The sequence below is a fragment of the Tachysurus fulvidraco genome, chromosome 14 (assembly GCF_022655615.1).
Source record: "Tachysurus fulvidraco isolate hzauxx_2018 chromosome 14, HZAU_PFXX_2.0, whole genome shotgun sequence".
Classification (NCBI taxonomy): Eukaryota; Metazoa; Chordata; class Actinopteri; order Siluriformes; family Bagridae; genus Tachysurus; species Tachysurus fulvidraco.
The window spans coordinates 292,851-312,850 of record NC_062531.1 but is presented as its reverse complement, the minus strand read 5'-3'; the positions used below and the strand labels follow the sequence as shown (position 1 = coordinate 312,850).

The following is a 20,000-nucleotide window of genomic DNA, read 5'->3' as shown; positions in this document are numbered from 1 at the left end:
TGTAGTGAGAATTAAAGGAGGAAATTGGGTCGTATATAAAATGTAAAGTTTAGAGTTTTATCAAAGAAAATAAAATCATGACTTCTCATTTATTTCCTTCTCTCCAGTCGACGTCCCTCTCTCTCTTCGGCTCCACAGAGCGTTCTCCGATGAACTTTCACGCCCGGAAGCTCGTAACACTGAGATGCTCAAACAGGAAGTGGAGGAAAATGTTAGTCCCAAATGCATTAACGCTGTGATTCGCTCCTCTCAGTAACATCTCAGTGGAGCTCAACACCACACCGTAAGACCTAACAGTAAAGACCTAACAGTAAAGACCTAACAGTAAAGACCTCTCTGTGTTTCTTTCAGCTGAATAATGTTTTCAGACAAATTCCTGGTGCTCACCGAGTGCAGAAGACCAGATTCAGGTGAGATGACGAAGCACAGAGAGTTTAATGTGTTAAAAATCTGCATTTATCATGAAACATTTATCTTTATGGTTATTTATTTATTTCTGTTCTGCTCGATTTATTTTGTGCTTTTACTGACACTTGGTATAAAATTCTGTTTTCAGGACCCAGAGGAATGCAGGGAAGAGGTAGAGTTATAAATACAGTTATAAATGTGTACAGTATTATAACTCACTCACTCTCTCACTCACTCACTCACTCACTCACTCACTCACTCACTCACTCACTCACTCACTCACTCACTCACTCACTCTCTCACTCACTCACTCACTCTCTCACTCACTCACTCACTCACTCACTCACTCACACACACACACACACACTCACTCACTCACTCACTCACTCACTCACTCACTCACTCACTCACACACACACTCACTCACACACACACACACTCACTCACTCACTCACTCACTCACTCACTCACTCACTCATTTCCTACCGCTTATCCGAACGTCTCGGGTCACGGGGAGCCTGTGCCTATCTCAGGCGTCATCGGGCATCGAGGCAGGATACACCCTGGACGGAGTGCCAACCCATCACAGGGCACACACACACCGCGGAGGCGGGAATCGAACCCCAACCCTGGTGGTGTGAGGCGAACGTGCTAACCACTAAGCCACTGTGCCCCCCCCCCCCATGTGTATTATATAAAACAGATATTATACAGTGATGTATCAGACTTATCCTGAGTTATACACAAAGCTTTTCATCCTTTTCCTCTTCATCCTCAGGCAGAACAACACCATTGTGGACACGGTTCTCTCGGCTCCTCGCTCCAGCTACCACAACATCACGAACCTGGTTCATAAACAGGTGCAGTCTGGAAACTTCAGCGATTTGAAGGTGGTGCCGGGATACTACACTGTGGCCACAGACAGAGGTGAGGTTACAGAGGGAACCGTGTCGGGTTGGTGAAGGTGCGAGTCCTCATGTTTATATAAATATGGACGTGTTTACATTACATTTACATGTACAGCATGTGACAGACCCCTTATCCAGAGCGACGTACATAAGAGCTTAAATCTCTAACACTGAATACATTAATGCTGCTCACTAGGTTACATACTTAAGATACCATGAGTTTAAAACTTTTGTTCAAAGTTACAATGAAAAAGTGTCAAAGTTTTTTTTTTTGTTTGTTTTTTTTAAATGCAAAAGATAAGGAAAGAAGTGCTAGTTGAAGTGTTTCCTGAATAAGTAGGTCTTCAACCGCCGCTTGAAAATAGCCAGTGACTCAGCTTTCCGGACCTCTAGAGGAAGTTCATCCCACCACCTTGGTGCCAGAACAGAGAAGAGTCTTGTAGTAAACTTGCCTCTTACCCTGAGAGATGGTGGAACCAGTCGAGCAGTGCTGGTAGATCGGAGGTTGCGGGGTGCAGTGCGAGGAATGATGAGGGCTTTGAGGTAAGAGGGAGCTGGTCCATTTTTGGCTTTGTAGGCCAGGATCAGTGTTTTGAATCGGATGCTGCAGCTACCGGAAGCCAGTGGAGGGATCGCAGCAGCAGGGGAGGGGGGGGGGGGTGTATGGAGAACTTTGGCAGGTTGAAAACAAGCCGTGCAGCTGCATTTTGGATCATTTACAGAGGACGGATTGCGTTCATATGTAGACCTGCCAGCAGTGTGTTACAGTAATCCAGTCTAGAAATGACAAGAGACTGAACAAGTACCTGAGCAGTCTGTGTGGGGAAAAATGGCCGAATCCTTCTAATGTTGTAGAGAAGAAACCGACATGAGCGAGTCACATTAGGGACATGAGAGGAAAAGGACAGTTGATTGTCCATGGTTACCCCAAGGTTGCGAGCTGTGGCTGAAGGGGAGATCAGATCGTTGTGCAAGGATATAGTAAGGTCATGACCTGGGGATGAATCACCTGGGATGAACAGCAGTTCAGTTTTGCTAGGATTGAGCTTTAACTGATGAGCAGTCATCCATGATGAAATTTCTACCAGACATGCTGAGATCCGGTCAGAAGCTGTGGCATCTGAGGGTGGGAAAGAGAAGATAAGTTGTGTATCATCAGCATAGCAGTGGTAAGAGAACCCATGTGATGAAATAACTTCACCAAGAGAGTGAGTATACAGGGAGAAAAGAAGAGGACCGAGTACTGAGCCCTGTGGGACACCAGTGGAGAGTCTGCGTGGAGCAGATGTCACTCCCCTCCATGTTACCTGATATGAGCGTCCTTCCAGGTAGGAAGCAAACCATTCCCAAGCTGATCCGCAAATCCCAAGACTCCTGAGGGTGGATAAGAGAGTCTTGTGGTTGACCGTATCAAACGCTTGTAGAAGGAAGTCTTGGCAGAAGTCACATCTGAGGAGAACTTGACAAGAAGTGTTCTGTAAAAATCAAGATCTGCATCAAGTTGTGATTTCTTCCACTTTCTCTCTGATGATCTTAGCTCTCTTCAATTGTTGCGCAGCACATCTGAAAGCCAAGGAGCAGAACAAGAAGTTTTCTTGGGTTTAGTAAACATAGGGCAGAGGAAGTCCATAGTTGAGGAAAGAGATGAGAGGAAAGTATCTGTGGCTGAGTCCAAGGGTAGTGAGGAAAAAGACTCAGTATCAGGAAGGGAAAGAGTGCCAGAAGCTACAGATGAAGGGGAGACAGAGTGAAGGTTGCGGCGAGTAAGAGCGAGGGGGTGAGAGGTAGTTTTAGGTAGGATAGGTAGAGTGATGGTGAAGGATACCAGGTGATGATCAGAGACGTGGAGTGGGGTAGCAGTCACATCTGTAGCTGGAGAAGGACGGGTGAAAACCAGGTCCAGGACATTGCCTCCTTTGTGTGTGGGGATGTAGCTGTTGAGTGTGAGGGAGAAAGAGTCGAGAAGAGACAGGAGGGAAGAAGAATGTAGCTTGTCAGAGGGGAGGTTGAAGTCACCAAGCACTGTCAGGGGGGAGCTATCGGAAGGGAAAGCACTAAGCAGTGAGTCCATTTCTTCCAGGAAGTCTCCTAGGGGACCAGGAGGGCGGTAGACAACAATGATAACAAGGTTGATAGGAGAGGGAACTGAAATGGCATGAAATTCAAAAGAAGAGATGGTTAAATGAGACAAGAGAAGAGGTGTAAAGCACCATCTCCATGACAACAATAAACCTGTACCACCACCCCTGTCTGTTTCTCGTAGTGAGTGAGAGAAAGCATAGGCAGAGGATGGAGCAGCTGGTGTAGCAGTGTTCTGTGGGGACGTCCAGGTCTCTGTTAGAGCAAGGAAATCAAAGGAGTGAAAATCAAATGTGTTGGATGTTTGTGTTTCAGAGGCGATGGGAGTGGTGGAGCTGCAGGAGGACGTGGAGTCTGTTGATGTTCGGGTCCCACTCTTCATCAAAGATGAGGATGATGATAAGAAACAGTTGCTGGTGGAGGCCATTGACGTTCCGATGGGAATCGCCAACATCGGAAAACGCTACGTCAATATCACTGTGATTAAAGAACACGGTGAGACTCACTTGTCATTCGCCCCCGTTCACACACACACACACACACACACACACACACACACACACACACACACACACACACACACACACACACACTTCTGAGGGGTTTTTCAGGTTTTGTAGATTTCACAGGAGTTCAGTCAGCATCTCTACAGACTTCTTTTCTTTAATAAACTATATAATGAACAAACAAACTGAACACAGCCAATGAGAGAGCTAACAGGTGCTAGGCACTGATTAAAGTGTGTGTGTGTGTGTGTGTGTGTGTGTGTGTGTGTGTGTGTGTGTGTGTGTGTGTGTGTGTGTGTGTTTGTGTGTGTAGTGTAAATGTATACAAGTGTAAACAACAACAACGTCATATAGAATATTTATATTACAACATTATAACAGAATTGTGTATAAATGTTTATTGTTGATTTGGTTTTGAGAATGTTTTTGTTAGATGTTTTGTGGACTGATTAAGTGTTTGTGTGTGTGTTTGTGTGTGTGTGTTTGTGTGTGTGTGTTTGTGTGTGTGTGTATGTGTGTATGTGTTTGTGTGTGTGTGTTGTGGGGTGGTGTTGTGTGTGTTGGTCTCTGGTGTGTGTGTGTATGTGTTGTATTGTGTTGGTGTGTGTGTGTATGTGTTGTGTGTGTTTGATTGTGTGTGTGTGTTGTATGGGCTTTGGTGTCGTGCTGTGTTTGTATGTGTTTGTGTGTGTGTGTGTTTGTTTGTGTTTGTGTGTGTGTTTGTTTGTGTGTTTGTGTGTGTGTGTTTGTGTGTATGTGTTTGTGTGTGTTTGTGTGTGTGTGTTTGTATATGTTTTGCGTGTGTGTGTGTGTTGTATGTGTTTGTTGTTTGTTTGTGTGCTGTGTGTGTGTTTGGGGTGTGTGTTGTGTTTGTGTGTGTGTGTGTGTTTGTGTGTGTGTGTTTGTGTGTGTGTGTTTGTGTGTGTGTGTTTGTGTGTGTGTGTATGTGTGTATGTGTTTGTGTGTGTGTGTATGTGTGTGTGTTTGTGTGTGTGTGTTTGTATGTGTTTGTGTGTGTGTGTGTTTGTATGTGTTTGTGTGTGTGTTTGTGTGTGTGTGTGTGTGTTTGTGTGTGTGTGTGTGTGTGTGTGTGTGTGTGATTGCAGCTAAGAGCATACTGACCTTCCTTCAGCCCTCGTATACATTCTCTCGCCAAGACGGTGTCGCTAACATCCCGATTAGCCGCGACATCATCGAGGACGGTCGCACTCAGTTCACCTACTGCACCCGCGACCTAACTGCGAAGGACAAGAAGGTCAGGTCTAAGGTCAAGGCTCATATCAGAGCACATTACCCCGATGTGTAGCATGACTGTTGTGTGAACTTGTTTGTACCCCTCAGGACTACATCTCAGTAGACGGAGACCTGATGTTCCAGCCTGGAGAAACTCAGAAGATGGTTCCTGTGAAGCTGCTGGAGCTCAGTGAAGGAGACGCCCTGTTGGATAAACAACCTAAACAGTTTGTGATGGATCTGAGCAACCCTCTCCAGGGCGCTAAACTCGGCAAATACCCCCGAACCACCATCAACATAGCTGACAAGCCAGGTGAAGATGAGTTCATCTCCCAAGCTAGCAAGGACATTAGGTTAATTATTAGCTAGCTAAAATCGTATCTGAAACAAAAACGTTCAGTGCGATGGTTATGATGTGTGCAAGGAGAACCGTGTTAATGTAGTGTTTATAAGCCTCCTGTTTCAGCACTTATTAACTTAAAGGGAGAAAAGAGAGAGGCTTTGAGCTGAAGAGGAAATGTTTCACAATTATTCCGCATTAAATATAACTAAAAGTGGATAAAAGTAATATGTTTTTTATTAATAAGTAATGACATATTATTTACAAATTGTAAGTAAATTGCTCTGAAACCATAAAGCATTTGTGCACTAAAGCATTCTGTTAGAGAAATGTTTCATACATATATAAAATGATTTAAAAACAAGGAACAAATTTATATATGAAAGTTTAATTCGTCCAACAAAGACACAAGGTTAGCTCCTAAACATCATCTGGATGTCCTGTGTCCCTCACTTCATCCTCCCTGTGTGTTAAACTGAATATTATTCTACTCTCCCTGTGTATCAGAGTCGAGCGTGATCATGTTTAAGAACAGCACGCAGAACTTCAACATATCGGATGCGCTCTACACCGTCCCTGTGATACGCACTCAGGGTCTGGAAAACCCTTCCACCGTTAACTGGAGAACAATCTCCTCCCGCTTCAATCTTTCCGGTCCGGTCAAGTTTGCTCCTGGAGAGATGGAGAAGAACATTGTGATTGACACTCGTACACAGCAGATGGTCCCCAAAGAAAGCTTCCAGCTGGAGCTGTTCGATCCGAGCGCCAACAGCCTCATCCGAGACAGGAAGACCACACTGGTCAACATCACTGATTCCAGAGGTGAGACGTTTTCTCTGGATAAATCTGAAACTTCAGGATTTTCATTTACATTTTTTCATTGATGGATGAGCTGAAGACGGTATGAGGTGGTGCTCATGACTGTGTAGTAAAACTGACTGCATCTAATCATTTATCCTTGTTTCTGTTCTTTGTTACAGGAGATTTTGTATCTAAGACAGGATCTGTTCCAGTTAAAGCCTCGTCTCCTACTGGACGAATTTTTGCTCCAACTAACATTGAAGCTACACCTACAGGCCCCAAAAAAATCCACCTTAACTGGAACCCTCAGCCTGGAGCCAAAGGATATAAGGTACACACACATATGTATTTGTAAGGGTGTGTATTACCGTTTACTCTCAGTAACAGTGACAGGTGATAAAGTAGCGACTGTATTGTAATATGTAAATGACCTCCACCTGTGTGTTTGTGATCCTGTTCACTTTTAGGTGAAGTACTGGATCTATGGAGACCCAGAGGCTGAAGCCCAGGTGGTGGATGTTAAAAACACTCACGCCGAATTGACGAATCTCTACCCGTACTGCGATTATGAGATGCGTGTGTGTTCATACAATGCTCAGGGAGATGGGGACTACAGCGACATCACACAGTGCCAGACTCTTGAGGATGGTGTGTAAATTCTCTGATAACAATAGTTATGTTATATTTATCTAGTATTTCTCATCACTGCTAGCTTTGAGTCTGGGAGCAATAAGATGCACAACTTGGTTCAAGTGTCTGGAATTAAAACGGAATTAAAAAGGTCAAATTTTAGGGTCCTGACAAGAAATCTTGGCTCTAAATTTCAATTCCTGTTCTGTGCAGTCCCGAGTGAACCGGGTCGCCTGGCCTTCAATGTCATTGGCCAAACTGTCACTCAGCTGAGCTGGGCAGAACCAGCAGAGCCCAACGGCGTGATCACAGAGTACGAGGTTGTCTACACACCCATTAATGAGGACAGCAGTAAGTGGCAATATTACTACAGTGAAAAACTTCATCTGTTTGAGTAGTTTGCTCCTGGATATGTCTGTGTATCAGATGCTGATGTTATTTCATCTAGAACCCATTGGACCTGATAAGAAGGTGAAGATCGACAACCCCAAGAAGCGCATGCTGCTTATCGAGAACCTGCAGAAATCACAGACGTACCGCTACAAAGTGCGTGCAAGCAACAAGGTAGGATGGGGACCCTACAGAGATGCCACCATCAATCTGGCCACCCAGCCTCTCAGACCCATGTCCAGTAAGTCTGTTTGGAGAAATCTGTCATTTGTCTGTTCTCCATGAGTACATGGGTATAATCTGGACATTTATGCTGTTCTTGGGGTTTCATACACAGCAGATATTCTGGCTAAGTCTCTGATTGTCTCTACATTTAATTTCTCCATCAGTTCCCATTATTCCTGATATTCCTATCGTGGATGCAGAGGCAGGTGATGACTACGACAGCTTTCTCATGTACAGTAATGAAGTTCTTCGTTCGCCTACGTCCAGCACCAGACCCAGTGTGTCTGAGTTCTCAGAAGGTGAGCAAACACCTATAGATTGCATGCTTTCATACTCCTGCTGGTTGTTAGTAATTGTTAGCACCCCTTTAGCTGTCACCAACTTTGGTTATTGTGCCCATAAAATATTGAGGGTGGCGGTGAATGAATATGGATCCCCTGCGTAAAGGCTGCACTCTGAATCATTTAAAATGGTCTCTTTTCCTTGCCTTCGGATTGCCTTCACCTACACCACGCGTACTCTCCATGCAGGATGAAGTGCTAGCATCATCATGACTTGAATGTACTTGAAAGATCTAGGATTCAGAAATTGCCTTATGTCATCTTAGAAAAAATAAATGTCTTGGGTTGACATTTTATGGCTTGTTCCTTATTATATTAAGTTCTACTGGAAGAGTATCTGGAGTTGATTTTAGCCCATGTATGTTGGGGCTATATCACTTACCGTTTGCGTCAAGATCTTCCTCTCCTCCTCATTCTATCGCTTGAATGTATTTACTGACTATAGCTTGCCTACCTACCTGTCCTCCATGCTCTGCTTGCTTCCCCCACATGATCACTGAAGGCAAGCGGTGGAAGCACGTTAAACTAGTGGGATCAGACCTGGATCTCCGTACGGTGTCCTGGAAACTGCCTGCTGATGTCATCTCCATCCGAAGCACAAGCACAAGCACTTTGGAAAGTGATGATCTGCTGGCCTCTGCTCAGACTCAGACCCCTCATCCAAGTGGCTCTTTCCAAAACCCTCTACATGGTGGCAGTTTTGAGAACCCTGTGCAAGGTGGCCATTTCCAGAACCTTCCACAAGGTGAAGATCTCAACATGTCCCCTGCTAGACCGCATGCCAGCATACCCCTACCCCTTCCGCCACTCTGCCGCCATGCTATACAATCTATGTGAAATCTGTTCTGGACTGCTAGCTTTTCTCAAAATGCTGCTGCCATGCTTCGGGTTGGTGTCAGGTGGAATACTGTTTGAACTACCTTCTGGGATCCAAAGCTGGTGAGAATGCAGACGATGACTGTAATGGCTTACACCTGAGAAAATCTGATAATACTGTGAATAGTTGTACAAACCCTGCAGAAATTACCGCTGCTGTTGGAAAAAGGAGGTTCTTCTAGTCTACAGCAATATGGAATCTGTCTGTTCCACATGACAGAGAGAAAAGCCAAAGCTTCTGTGCAACAGTTTTGAAGTCCAATCCCTACCCAGGGATAGTTGGATATTTGTTATACTTACTTGATGGTAATGCTAGTGTTTTCCCCTCTTTGTATCCACAGAGCAGATCATAAATGGAAAGTGGGATCAAGGGTTCTTGTTCCCAGGGGGAAGTGGTTCCATGTCTCGTAACATCAGTACATCTTCTAGCTACAACCTCTCACCCCGCCCTGGTGGTGCCAACCAGACAGTGGAGACCACGATGACTTACATAACCAACAAAGGTTTGGATAGAATATTTAATATGTAAAGTTTGAAAGACTAACGATTATAAAATTAAGGGTACTGGGGGGGGGTCATATTCCACAAGAAGGGTTATAGAGTCTGAGTTGAAACTGAACAGCCACTAACTGCTTTCAGGAGGATCAATGCCTCGTAAACACGACATCCACACGGAGGATGTGACATTGAGAAAACGGTCGGAAAACAGGAATTATTATGATAATGATGGTATAAGAGACTCCATCGTGATGAGTGAACTGACTGGAGGATTCTCTGAAGTTCTAAGTAAGTCATTATCTTCAGGTGTGTATGTTTCCATGCTTCAGCTCAAAGACATTTTCCCATGTTTAAAGTAATGGCCGCTAAGTATTACAGCTTTTGGTAGGAACCTTTGGTTGCCTGTCGCTCAAACTCCCACTGACTCCTTCTGTAACATTTGCTCTGCTCTGCCATGTCTCTCCTCCATGCATTGCCATGTCTGTCTGTCACTGTCCTACCCCATGCTGCCGTGCACTTCCCTTCCATGGCCTGTGGTGGCGCACTTTCAGGCGGTTCTAGCTTCAGCCAGAGTACAACTACCAGCTACAGCATGAACTCCCGTGTACACAATCACTCAGATGACGTCAATGAAGCTCTGCAGAACCTGGACAGGGTTCTCCAGGGTGAGTGGATAAGGAAGCAAGCAATCCAAACAGTGGAGGCCAAAAGTAGAAAACTCTGCTTTGGATTGGTTGATAATTGCAGTCCCAGGAGCCATAAGAACTCACTGTTATTTAATGTTTGTAACCTGGAATGGCTGAATTAACCCTGAAGTTCTTGTAATTCTTTGCCAGAGCTAATTATCAAAACTTTCATGAGGTAAAACAAATGTTAAGGTAACATGGATAATGTTTAATGTCTTTACTAGTATGTGGTTAGTTACGTAGGCTTGCTTCACTTCAAGCTTCAGTCATGCTGTTGTTAAGATGAGCACAGAAATAAAACATTTAGGAAGGATTGGATGTTTATCCTAGAAACTCGGCTGCAACGCGGAGTGCCAGAAACCCCAAGCAGGCTGGTGTTTTCAGCTCTGGGCCCAACGGCACTGAAGGTCAGCTGGCAGGAGCCTCACTGCGAAACGCCAATAAGAAGATACTGTGTCCTCTATCAGCTCCTCAGTGGAGGTCAGTAACTCTGCTCAGTAGCTCCTAAGTAGAGGTCTTCTCTGGTCTAAAGAAACGTACCCGACCCGAAGTGACCCGAATCACTTTTTACCCGAACCCGACATGCATAATTTTATTTTTTTTTAATACAGACCCGAACCCGAGACAAACCCGAAAAAATTAGACCCGAGTCAGACCCGACGGCAATTTTTTTAAACCCGACTGGACCCGAATGTTGCGTAACTCTACACTAAAGTAACCGCTACAGAGTGGATTCAAAATTGATTGACAGGTCTGTTTCAACGAAAATTAGCTTACCGCCAGCCACACGTCACCAGTCACACGTCGCCAGCCACACGTCACCAGCCACACGTCACCAGCCACACGTCACCAGCCACATGTCGCAAGCGGTCTTGGCAAACAGAGGAGAGGTTGGAAAAGGACTCGAGTCGAGGCACAAACATGAAACACATTCATTTTAAATCACCCGAGACCCGATGCTGCTATTATTAGACCCGACCCCTGTCCGAGGTACACGTGAAACCATTAGACCCGAACCCGCTCGGGTATCGGGTCGGACCTCGGGTTTTCGGGTCTAAGTGGACCGGTGAAGACGTCTAGTCCTAAGTACAAATGTGAGATTCGACAAGATTTTCAGTTTAATGCTCTGTGTGTAATTTTGTTCATAATGATCCCTGTAGGTGAAATAAAGTCCATAGACATCAATAACCCTACACAGAATTCTGTGATGGTTCAGGACTTACTGCCAAACCAGTCATACCTGTTCAAGGTCAAAGCTGAGAGTCATGAGGGTTGGGGTCCTGAGAGAGAAGGAGTGATCACCATCGAGTCTGCTGTCGACCCCAAGAGTCCCCTCAGCCCTGTTCCAGGTAAATGATAAAACGTCTCACTGTTGTTGTTGTTTAAAATCCATATTGCAGAAGGTCTGACTCCATAATGATATTTTCAGGGTCTTCATTTACTCTCAGCACTCCCAGTGCTCCAGGTCCACTGGTCTTCACTGCATTAAGTCCAGAAACTCTCCAGCTCAGCTGGGACAAACCACGAAAACCCAACGGAGAGATCGTGGGCTACGTGGTCACCTGTGAACAGCTGCATGGTGGAGGTCAGGGTTTATCTTCTCTATACTGATCTCCAGATCAGATCATTATTATACTTCAGTAGTTAAATCTGAAAGTGAGAGTGGAAATGTATTGTAGGGAAACGATGGACTACAATCTCCAGTGCACTTATATATGACCTTTATAAGAATTGTGTTATTCCTGCAGGAGATCAGCGCTCCTTCCAGCTCAGCGGAAACTCGGCCACGACGCTGACTGTTTCTGATCTGAGTGAAAACGTGCCGTATAAATTTAAAGTTCAGGCTCAGACCACACAAGGCTTCGGGCCTGAGAGAGAGGGGATCATCACCATCGAGTCTCAGGATGGTATGACACGTACACACACACTCTCACACACATACACACATATACACACACATATGTACAATGTACAATATGATATATCTCTCTTTCTAATTGTGTGTCTGTAGGTTCTGTGGGTCAGTACGGCAGTCAGTCTGTAATGAGGAGAGAAGTGTTTAATATGCCATCACAGAGCACAACACAGACAACACACACTATGTTCACTGATCCATTCATCACACCAGGTATCTTGTCTGTCTGTCTGTCTGTCTGTCTGTTCATGTATACTGTTATGTAATTCTCCAGACAGTAACTTTATATTTATTATCTGTGACTGGAGACGTGTTTAACATCATATCAGTTTCACACATCTCTGAGAAAACATCAACACTTTAAACAAAAGCAAAGAATTCAGCATTTTATCATTTGATTGTGGCTAATCAGTGTGTGTGTGTGTGTGTGTGTGTGTTTGTGTCACTTCAGAGGGTATTATGATGTCAGGCAGACAAGTCACACAACACTCAGAGATAAGTGGCAGCATCACGAGGCAGGTGGAGATGGTGCAGAGGGGAGTGAAGTCCACCGTCACCAAGAAACAATATTATGAAGCCTGATGGAGACGATGCAGACCTGCTGTGTTCAGTTATGTTACACCTCATGCACTGTCCTGTTCCACTGACACACACTCACTCACACACACACACACACACACACACACACACACACACACACACACACACACACACACACACACACACTCACTGACACACACACACACACACTGACACACACACACACAGACACAGACACAGACACACACACACACACACACACACACACACACACACACACACACACACACACACACACACACACACACACACACACACACACACACACACTGTGTACTAGCCTGAACATGTATAAGAATGAGGAACCTGAGACATTTTCCCACTTGTGTTCAGGTAAAAGTGATATTTTCGCTTTAGTACTGATGTGTAACTGAAGCTCTGAACCACAAGCTGCACAAAAACATGCTGAAGTTAAGCGTCGTTATTCTGACAAACACAACAAAAGGTCATCAACACATTCGTCTTACTGATAGACTGTCAAGTGTTAAATATAAAATCATCATTAGTCTGAAGCTGTTTGTGTAAACATTAAAGTCTCTTCAGAGTTCTTCTCAAAACTGCTGATTTAAAATACACTGATATGATCTGAACAACAACAACAACAACAACAACAACAACAACAACAATACTAATAATATGATGATGATTTTTCAGTCTTATTGAATGTAAACTGTTCTGTACTTTAGTCTCTTTGCACTACATCCATCTCGCATCCTAGCAGACTTTAGATAGTTTAAGGTTTTTTTGTTTCTTTATTTTTATATCTCATTATTTTATGTTATGATGCTAAATATGATGCATTTTGAATGTCATTCTGCAAACAAAAACATTTCCACAGTGAATGACTCTGAAGAGTACAACAACAACAACAACAACAACAACAACAATAATAATAATAATAATAATAATATCTGCAGCGCCATCTACTGGGCCAGTTACTGTAAGGCCCAATCACTGAGCAGAATTTAATCATGTGACTATTGGTGTGCGTGAGGTGTAGGTTCTGTTCAACAGATAATTAATTAAAAAGCACTTTTAATATAAACATTATTTATATATCAGCCAAAAGGTTTTTATACAAACATCATAAATGATCAAACTGGAACAATTTTTTACATGACTTGTTACTTAGCTAATTGAAATGCTCTGGCTAGTTAACGTTGGCTTGCTAGCAGAGTAATTGAGTCACTAATTGATTAATTAAACATCTCATTGAATTAAAATCAAAATGTTCATAATAAACCCAGTGACACACGACGCCATTATTAATCTCTTTATTCTCATAACTCTGTCAGAAACGTACGATCCTCATGAATTCGGTTCTTTTTATCCTTAACGTTCTTTTATAAGCTTAACGAGTTGTTGGTGACACAGTTGTGAGTGTAACGGAGTCGTGTGAGAAGTTTCTCTCAGATAAAAGTCTTTTTCTACAAAATTTATAAAAATGTTTTAACTTTAGATCGTTTTACTGTTGCATGTTATTTTATTTTTATTGTATAACCAACAGCTGGAATCTCGCTTACAATAAAACAACAAAATATTCATTAAACTTCACTTTTTACTTCTTGTAAATATTTTACTGAATTTGGATTAAAAACGATAAAAAAAAGTTTTCTATATTTTTATTCTAAACAATTTAAAACACTTCGGAGATTTTTGAACAAACTCTTTTTCCTGTTTTAAGTTTCCTGCTTTTTTATTGAAATATACAGTATATATATATATTTTATTTACATTTGTGAGGTTTTGAGTGTTAAGGGCCGCGCTCAGGGGCCCACAGTCAGCTAACACTGCTGCTTTGTTCACATTCGTTTCTTAAACACGACACGTCACATTTAATAAACACTAAAGCTGATTAATAAAGTGTCGGTCTCTTTATTACCACCATATAAACCATTCATGACGTTGTTGTATTTCAGGTGAAAAGAATAAAGTGAGTTTTTTTGTTGACAAGCTAACAAATGTGTCCTAAATGTGACTCTCATATGAAACGTGTAATCGTTTTAAGTCCAGACTGTGACGCGGAGCTGAGACTGGACGTTTGGCTTGATGTTAATATAACAGTCTTTATTTTTTACACTGGACAAGGTTACAAATCAACATGATTACATTCAGTGTACAGTTAAAATACAGACCAGATGAAACTCAGTGGGTTCAAAATGAACAAAAAATAAATAAATTAATTAAACTCCTCGTTGTGTTGATGTCACTCCCACTGTGTCCCAAACCACACCCCCTAATCAGTTATACTGACCACAGTGCATTGTGGGTAATCTGTATTTAAATAGTCTGGACACTGACGAACGCCACTGAACCCTACGGTGTCGATCTCTTACACTGCATCGTGGAATTGCACATTAACACAAAACCATTAACACATTTGCTAAAGTGATGCAGTGATGCAGTGAACACACACCTGCTTTGGGTTCACTCAGTAATGCCCCTGTATCACATCCTGCTCACTACACTGTGCACTACGGGGACAAATATGTTATAAAAAGGAATGCAATAAAATCAGATCAAAACAGGAGTCTCTACAAAATCTGTAGGAATAATTAATAAAAATAGTAATAATAATAAAATATTAATAAAGTAATAATAATCATAATCATAATAATAAATAATAATCCAAATGAAAACACAATGATTTATTTAAGGAATGTGAGGAAATGAATATCCACAAACACACAATGTGTTAAAGAGGTAAACAGGACAGCGCGCGCGCGCACACACACACACACACACACACACACACACACACACACACGCACACACACAAATACTTCATGTTTAATGTGTTGTAATGTCATGAACAGAGGAATTAAAGGTGCAACAGGCTGTAGGCTCCTCCCACCTCATTTGCATATGCAGCAGGTGAACAATAGAACATGACCCATCACATTAAGATCACATTAAGAATAAAATGCTCACAACGTCAACAGGAAACCCTGACCACAGCTTCCGAAGTGTAAAGGGAACGGAGCCGAACCCCAGAGTTACAGTGGAGTGTGTGTGCAGGTGACAGCACTAGATGCTGCTTTACTACATTAACTGAAGTAGAACAAAAATAAAGACAGAGAGAATCAGATCATCGTTACAGAAGTGAGGTAGTGTGTTAGTGCGAGTGAGCGAGAGCACAGAAAGAGCTCCATGTTCACATCAGGGGGAAAAACCCAATAAACCCTTCAGGTTATCTGTAGCTGCACTATGTAGGGTACACGAACACTAGTGAGCACTAATTACAGTATTAATTACACTTTATTTACAGTAATTAAATTCATCTTAAACTAATTGTATATATTCATTTATTTATTTTTTCTTATTATTATTAATAAATATATTTATTTCTCTCTCTTCTGTTTCTATGCTTCTGTAAAGCTGCTTTGAGACAAAAGGGAATTTGTTAAAAACGCTAAGCAAATAAATTAACTTTGAAAGAGTGAATGAGGAAAGAATTTGTGATCGGTTCATAATTTGGAGCTGGAGAAGAAATTGCTATTTATTTATTTATTTATCATCATCACCATCACCACTGAGACGATCAGTGAGCAGCGGTGTTTATAGCTCCGCCCACACGGTGAAAGGTTACCCAGAAGGATGTTGAATGTAAACATGAAGCACAGCAGAGGATTAAATGAAGAAGCAGGAAGTCAGGATGTGAGTCCAGAGCACAGGTTTAATCTGAGACGTGACCTGTGCTGCAGCGTAAAACAACAACACACTAAAACCTGATGAGAATAAAACACCTCATGAGACTCAGTGTAACTTTCTGCACCTTTAAAGCTTTCACACGCGTTTAAATGAAGAATGAAAGCTGTGACGTGGTTCACGTGTAAAACGTCATGTGCATAGAGTTCAGTTGAACAGAGAAAGGCACGTGATCATCAGGTCATCACATTAACTCAGGAGTGTAAACCACTCAACACTCTCCCAGTGTTCAGGGGCGGAGCTTAACTTTGTGACATCACCGCCCGCTACCGCGTTTCCGTGCGCGCCCTCGTCCGCTTCCCCTCGGTGACCAGGTTACATGTTCTCTCCAGCTTGGAGGACTCAGTTACCCAGAATGCACTGCACAGTTTAAAGTACAAATATTTTTACTTTTAATACATTTGATTGGTGCTAGCTAGTTAGCATGCTAGTGTGTGAGGAAGTCAACCAGAGTGTGTCATACACAGTGCAATGACTTTACAGCTTCTTCTCCTGCTGCTTTATTGTTCAGATCTTTACATGTTGGAAGACTTCAGGCCTTGAGGACTGTAACAGAACTAATAAACTAAACACACAGACCTTTTTATAAGAACACACAACACTGACCACACGTCCCTCACACCACAACACACACAACAAGAAGCAGTGAGTATTAATCTGATCCTCTATCAACATCTACACACTGCTCTCCTGTGTGTGTGTGAGTCTGTGTGTGTGCGAGTCTGTGTGTCTCTGTGTCTCTCTCTCTCTGTGTGTGTGTGTCTGTGTGTCACTGTGTGTGTGTGGGTCTCCGTGTGTGTCCCTGTGTGTGTGTCCCTGTGTGTGTGTCCCTGTGTGTGTGTTCGGGTCTCCGTGTGTGTCCCTGTGTGTGTCCCTGTGTGTGTGTGTCCCCCATGTGTGTGTGTGTATGTGTCTCTGTGTGTGTGTGTCTGTGTATCCCTGTGTGTGTGTGTGTCCCTGTGTGTGTCCCTGTGTGTGTGTCTGTCTCCCCCTGTGTGTGTGTCCCCCTGTGTGTGTGTGTCTCTCTGTGTGTGTGTGTCTCTCTCTGTGTGTGTCCCTGTGTGTGTCCCTGCCTGTTATCAGCACACACTAGAACTCACCTGTTCATGCTAACTACCTTGTATTAGCACAGAGACCAGTGTGTTAGGAGTTAATACTGAACACTGAAAATAAATGACACGCCTCCTGACTCCACATATAAACTGGACTATACATGTAAAGTATAAATGTTCATGTTGAGGACCAGCAGAGAATCCACTTCTGTTAGAATTAAAAACAACACTAATGTTCAGCTTTAACATGAAGTTAGAGCAGAAAAATAATAATGTTAATGTAATGAAAATAATTCTGTAATTTCTCATCTATAAAATCTCCATTCTGGAGAAAAGTCACATGATTCTGTGTGTGTGTGTGTGTGTGTGTGCGCACGTGTGTGTGTGCGTTTGTTCACCGAAGTGACTGACCTGCTTTAGGAGTATAACAGGAGGACGGAGAATGTATGTGTGTGTGTGTGTGTGTGTGTGTGTGTGTGTTAGTGGTGGTTGTTGCGGCAGTTTTTGGGTTTCTGAAGACTGAACACACTGATGTTGAGGTGAGTGGCGATCTGCTCACACACACCTGTGCAGTAACACACCAGATCACATGCAGAGAACACCTGTACACCACACACACACACACACACACACACACACAGAACACTTATTGTACACTTCAAAGAGAACATGATATCAGTATCTGTATATTAATTCTTTTAATGTATGTGTGAACTCACCAGCGCCCCCCAGAGGAGGAAGTGTTCACTGATGAAACTGTTGAAGTACTGATTAATAACCAGCAGAAGAGGAGCAATGAACGCAGAATCACTGCGCTGCATCTCACACTTCGTCATGTGGGCTACCTAACACACACGCACACACACACACACACGCACACACACACAATGAGAAAAACCTTTAAATTGTAAAATCTTTAAGTATGAGAAAATAAAGCATTATTAATAATAATTAATAATAACCAGTATTAATTTGTCTCATAATAATAATAATAATAATAATAATAAAGTTTAAATGATAATAAATAACCAATATAGCTACAAGCAGTGATGGCGGCCCTCGACTGTTTTTTTATCGCTATACGGTGCCTCCCAGAACACAATGCACGGTGGGCAAGTGGGTAAATATCAGTGGACTATTTTATGTTGTTACTGACCCATTTGGGGACTGTAGGTTAATGAAACCCCACATTTTACACAAGGGGGGGCGCTAGTGAGCCACTTAAGAGACACACCCCTGTCTGACCTTTTTTGTCCACACATAACAGCCGACAAATGTGATGTATGTGTCAAATTTGAAGTTAATCTAAACACGCCAAAAGCCTTAAATATGCCTGAAATAAAAGTAAACTTTGACACGATGCCATGGCAACGGGGTTTGAGATCAAAAATCCCTTCGCAATTTCACATTTGATTCAATCGCATGAATCCTCTAGGAGGAGTATTTAAAAGTTCATTGCATGCAACTGTGAAAAAATCCACCTTTGTGACTGACACACTTCCTGGGGCCTGTTGGTGGCGCTATACCCGGGACTCACAATAAGCACAGCGAGATTAAGCATTCTCTGAATTCGCCATAAATTCGTCCCCTCGCCATGGCAGCACCGTTCGAGATATCAATAATCCCTTCGGAATTTAGCAAGTGCGACGTCTCGGCATCGTGTTCCCCACGTTTGTTGTCAATCGCATGAATTCCCTAGGAGGAGTATTTAAAAGTTCACCACATGCACTTATAAAACAATCCAAAATGGCCGACTTCCTGTTGGGTGGAGCAAATAGTTTAGAGCGCGAAAGTTGTTGGGGTCGATGAGATCTATATGCGTCCCGACTCTCGTACATGTGTGTACATAATTGCCCGCTCTGTGCACAAATGTTTTTTTTGCATTACAGGGGGCGCTACAGAGCCCCCCTGCCACGCCCGTATTCCAGCCTTTGCCCGAGCCTAGTGTCGCCCGACTCTGACGTGTGTGTCAAATCACGAGTTCGAGCATGTTAAGGGATCACAAATGGCCAATGTGTGCTTAAATAAATAAATAAATAAATAAATAAATAAATAAATAGATAGATAGATAGATAGATAAATAAAATAAAATAAACCTGAGCAAAAACAATAGGGCTTTGCACCATTCGGTGCTCGGGCCCTAAATACACATGACATGATGGGTATAACACAGTGTACAGAGTGAGTCGTGTCTTTACCACCAGGCGGTTGGTGAGTTTCGCAGAGCCGAAGCCGAACACTAACACAAAGAGACACGGGTTTTTCTCAAACAGCTGCTCTGCTGACGTCTTATACACCAACACGGCCAACACCAACACCAGGGTGATGTGGAACGCTGGAGAGAGCACACTCGTCCCCTATAGAGAGAGAGAGAGAGAGACAGAACAGGGAGAAGAGAGAGAGAGAGAGACAGAACAGGGAGAAGAGAGAGAGAGAGAGACAGAACAGGGAGAAGAGAGAGAGAGAGAGACAGAACAGGGAGAAGAGAGAGAGAGAGACAAACAGAGATACACAAAAGTAAGTCACTACACAGCAGCACTATAACATTAATGTTTTATTGTGTACTGATTTTAACACCAGACAAAAACAGCACATTGTGTTTATTATAAACAATAAAAACTTCTGCTTTAACCCCCTGAGGACCCCCCCCCCAAATTCTTTAAAAATATCGCACTCTCTATTCTGAAAAATATATGTATGTATACCTAAATAATTGTGTAAGTATAAAAAACCTGCAAAAAAATGCACCTAGAAACAGTTGAGTCCCCCCATCCCCCCCCACACAGTGGTTTGACTAAACACAC

At 42.9% G+C, this 20,000-nt stretch overlaps 2 protein-coding genes across 6 annotated transcripts in view; one reads left to right on the top strand and one right to left on the bottom strand.

Annotated features, from left to right (window-relative positions):
• itgb4 (integrin, beta 4) overlaps nucleotides 1–13,990 on the top strand; it is a 31,784-nt gene extending 17,794 nt beyond the window's left edge. For 3 of the 4 annotated variants that reach the window (XM_047800214.1, XM_047800213.1, XM_047800212.1), the window contains exons 21-42: nucleotides 108–211; nucleotides 352–410; nucleotides 557–580; nucleotides 1,187–1,335; nucleotides 3,711–3,890; nucleotides 5,008–5,156; nucleotides 5,243–5,447; nucleotides 5,982–6,296; nucleotides 6,455–6,606; nucleotides 6,743–6,923; nucleotides 7,119–7,256; nucleotides 7,354–7,536; nucleotides 7,685–7,819; nucleotides 9,079–9,240; nucleotides 9,377–9,523; nucleotides 9,787–9,900; nucleotides 10,252–10,401; nucleotides 11,082–11,270; nucleotides 11,351–11,506; nucleotides 11,670–11,828; nucleotides 11,933–12,049; nucleotides 12,288–13,990. In XM_047800214.1, the coding sequence (XP_047656170.1) occupies nucleotides 108–211; nucleotides 352–410; nucleotides 557–580; nucleotides 1,187–1,335; nucleotides 3,711–3,890; nucleotides 5,008–5,156; nucleotides 5,243–5,447; nucleotides 5,982–6,296; nucleotides 6,455–6,606; nucleotides 6,743–6,923; nucleotides 7,119–7,256; nucleotides 7,354–7,536; nucleotides 7,685–7,819; nucleotides 9,079–9,240; nucleotides 9,377–9,523; nucleotides 9,787–9,900; nucleotides 10,252–10,401; nucleotides 11,082–11,270; nucleotides 11,351–11,506; nucleotides 11,670–11,828; nucleotides 11,933–12,049; nucleotides 12,288–12,418 (3,299 nt within the window). In that variant the 3' untranslated portion in view covers nucleotides 12,419–13,990. The remainder of the gene's footprint in view (nucleotides 1–107; nucleotides 212–351; nucleotides 411–556; nucleotides 581–1,186; nucleotides 1,336–3,710; nucleotides 3,891–5,007; nucleotides 5,157–5,242; nucleotides 5,448–5,981; nucleotides 6,297–6,454; nucleotides 6,607–6,742; nucleotides 6,924–7,118; nucleotides 7,257–7,353; nucleotides 7,537–7,684; nucleotides 7,820–9,078; nucleotides 9,241–9,376; nucleotides 9,524–9,786; nucleotides 9,901–10,251; nucleotides 10,402–11,081; nucleotides 11,271–11,350; nucleotides 11,507–11,669; nucleotides 11,829–11,932; nucleotides 12,050–12,287) is intronic. The other variant, XM_047800215.1, reaches the window with a different exon arrangement.
• Nucleotides 13,991–14,482: 492 nt separating this feature from the next.
• cept1a (choline/ethanolamine phosphotransferase 1a) overlaps nucleotides 14,483–20,000 on the bottom strand; it is a 14,047-nt gene continuing 8,529 nt past the window's right edge. Inside the window, exons 7-10 of one of the 2 annotated variants that reach the window (XR_003441834.2) lie at nucleotides 19,395–19,553; nucleotides 17,916–18,041; nucleotides 17,608–17,798; nucleotides 14,483–16,504 (exon numbers count right to left, since the gene is read on the bottom strand). Coding sequence is in view for 1 of the 2 variants with exons in the window: in XM_027155216.2 (XP_027011017.1) it covers nucleotides 17,676–17,798; nucleotides 17,916–18,041; nucleotides 19,395–19,553 (408 nt within the window). In the remaining variant the exon portion in view is untranslated. Of the gene's footprint in view, nucleotides 17,799–17,915; nucleotides 18,042–19,394; nucleotides 19,554–20,000 lie in introns of both variants that reach the window. The other variant, XM_027155216.2, reaches the window with a different exon arrangement.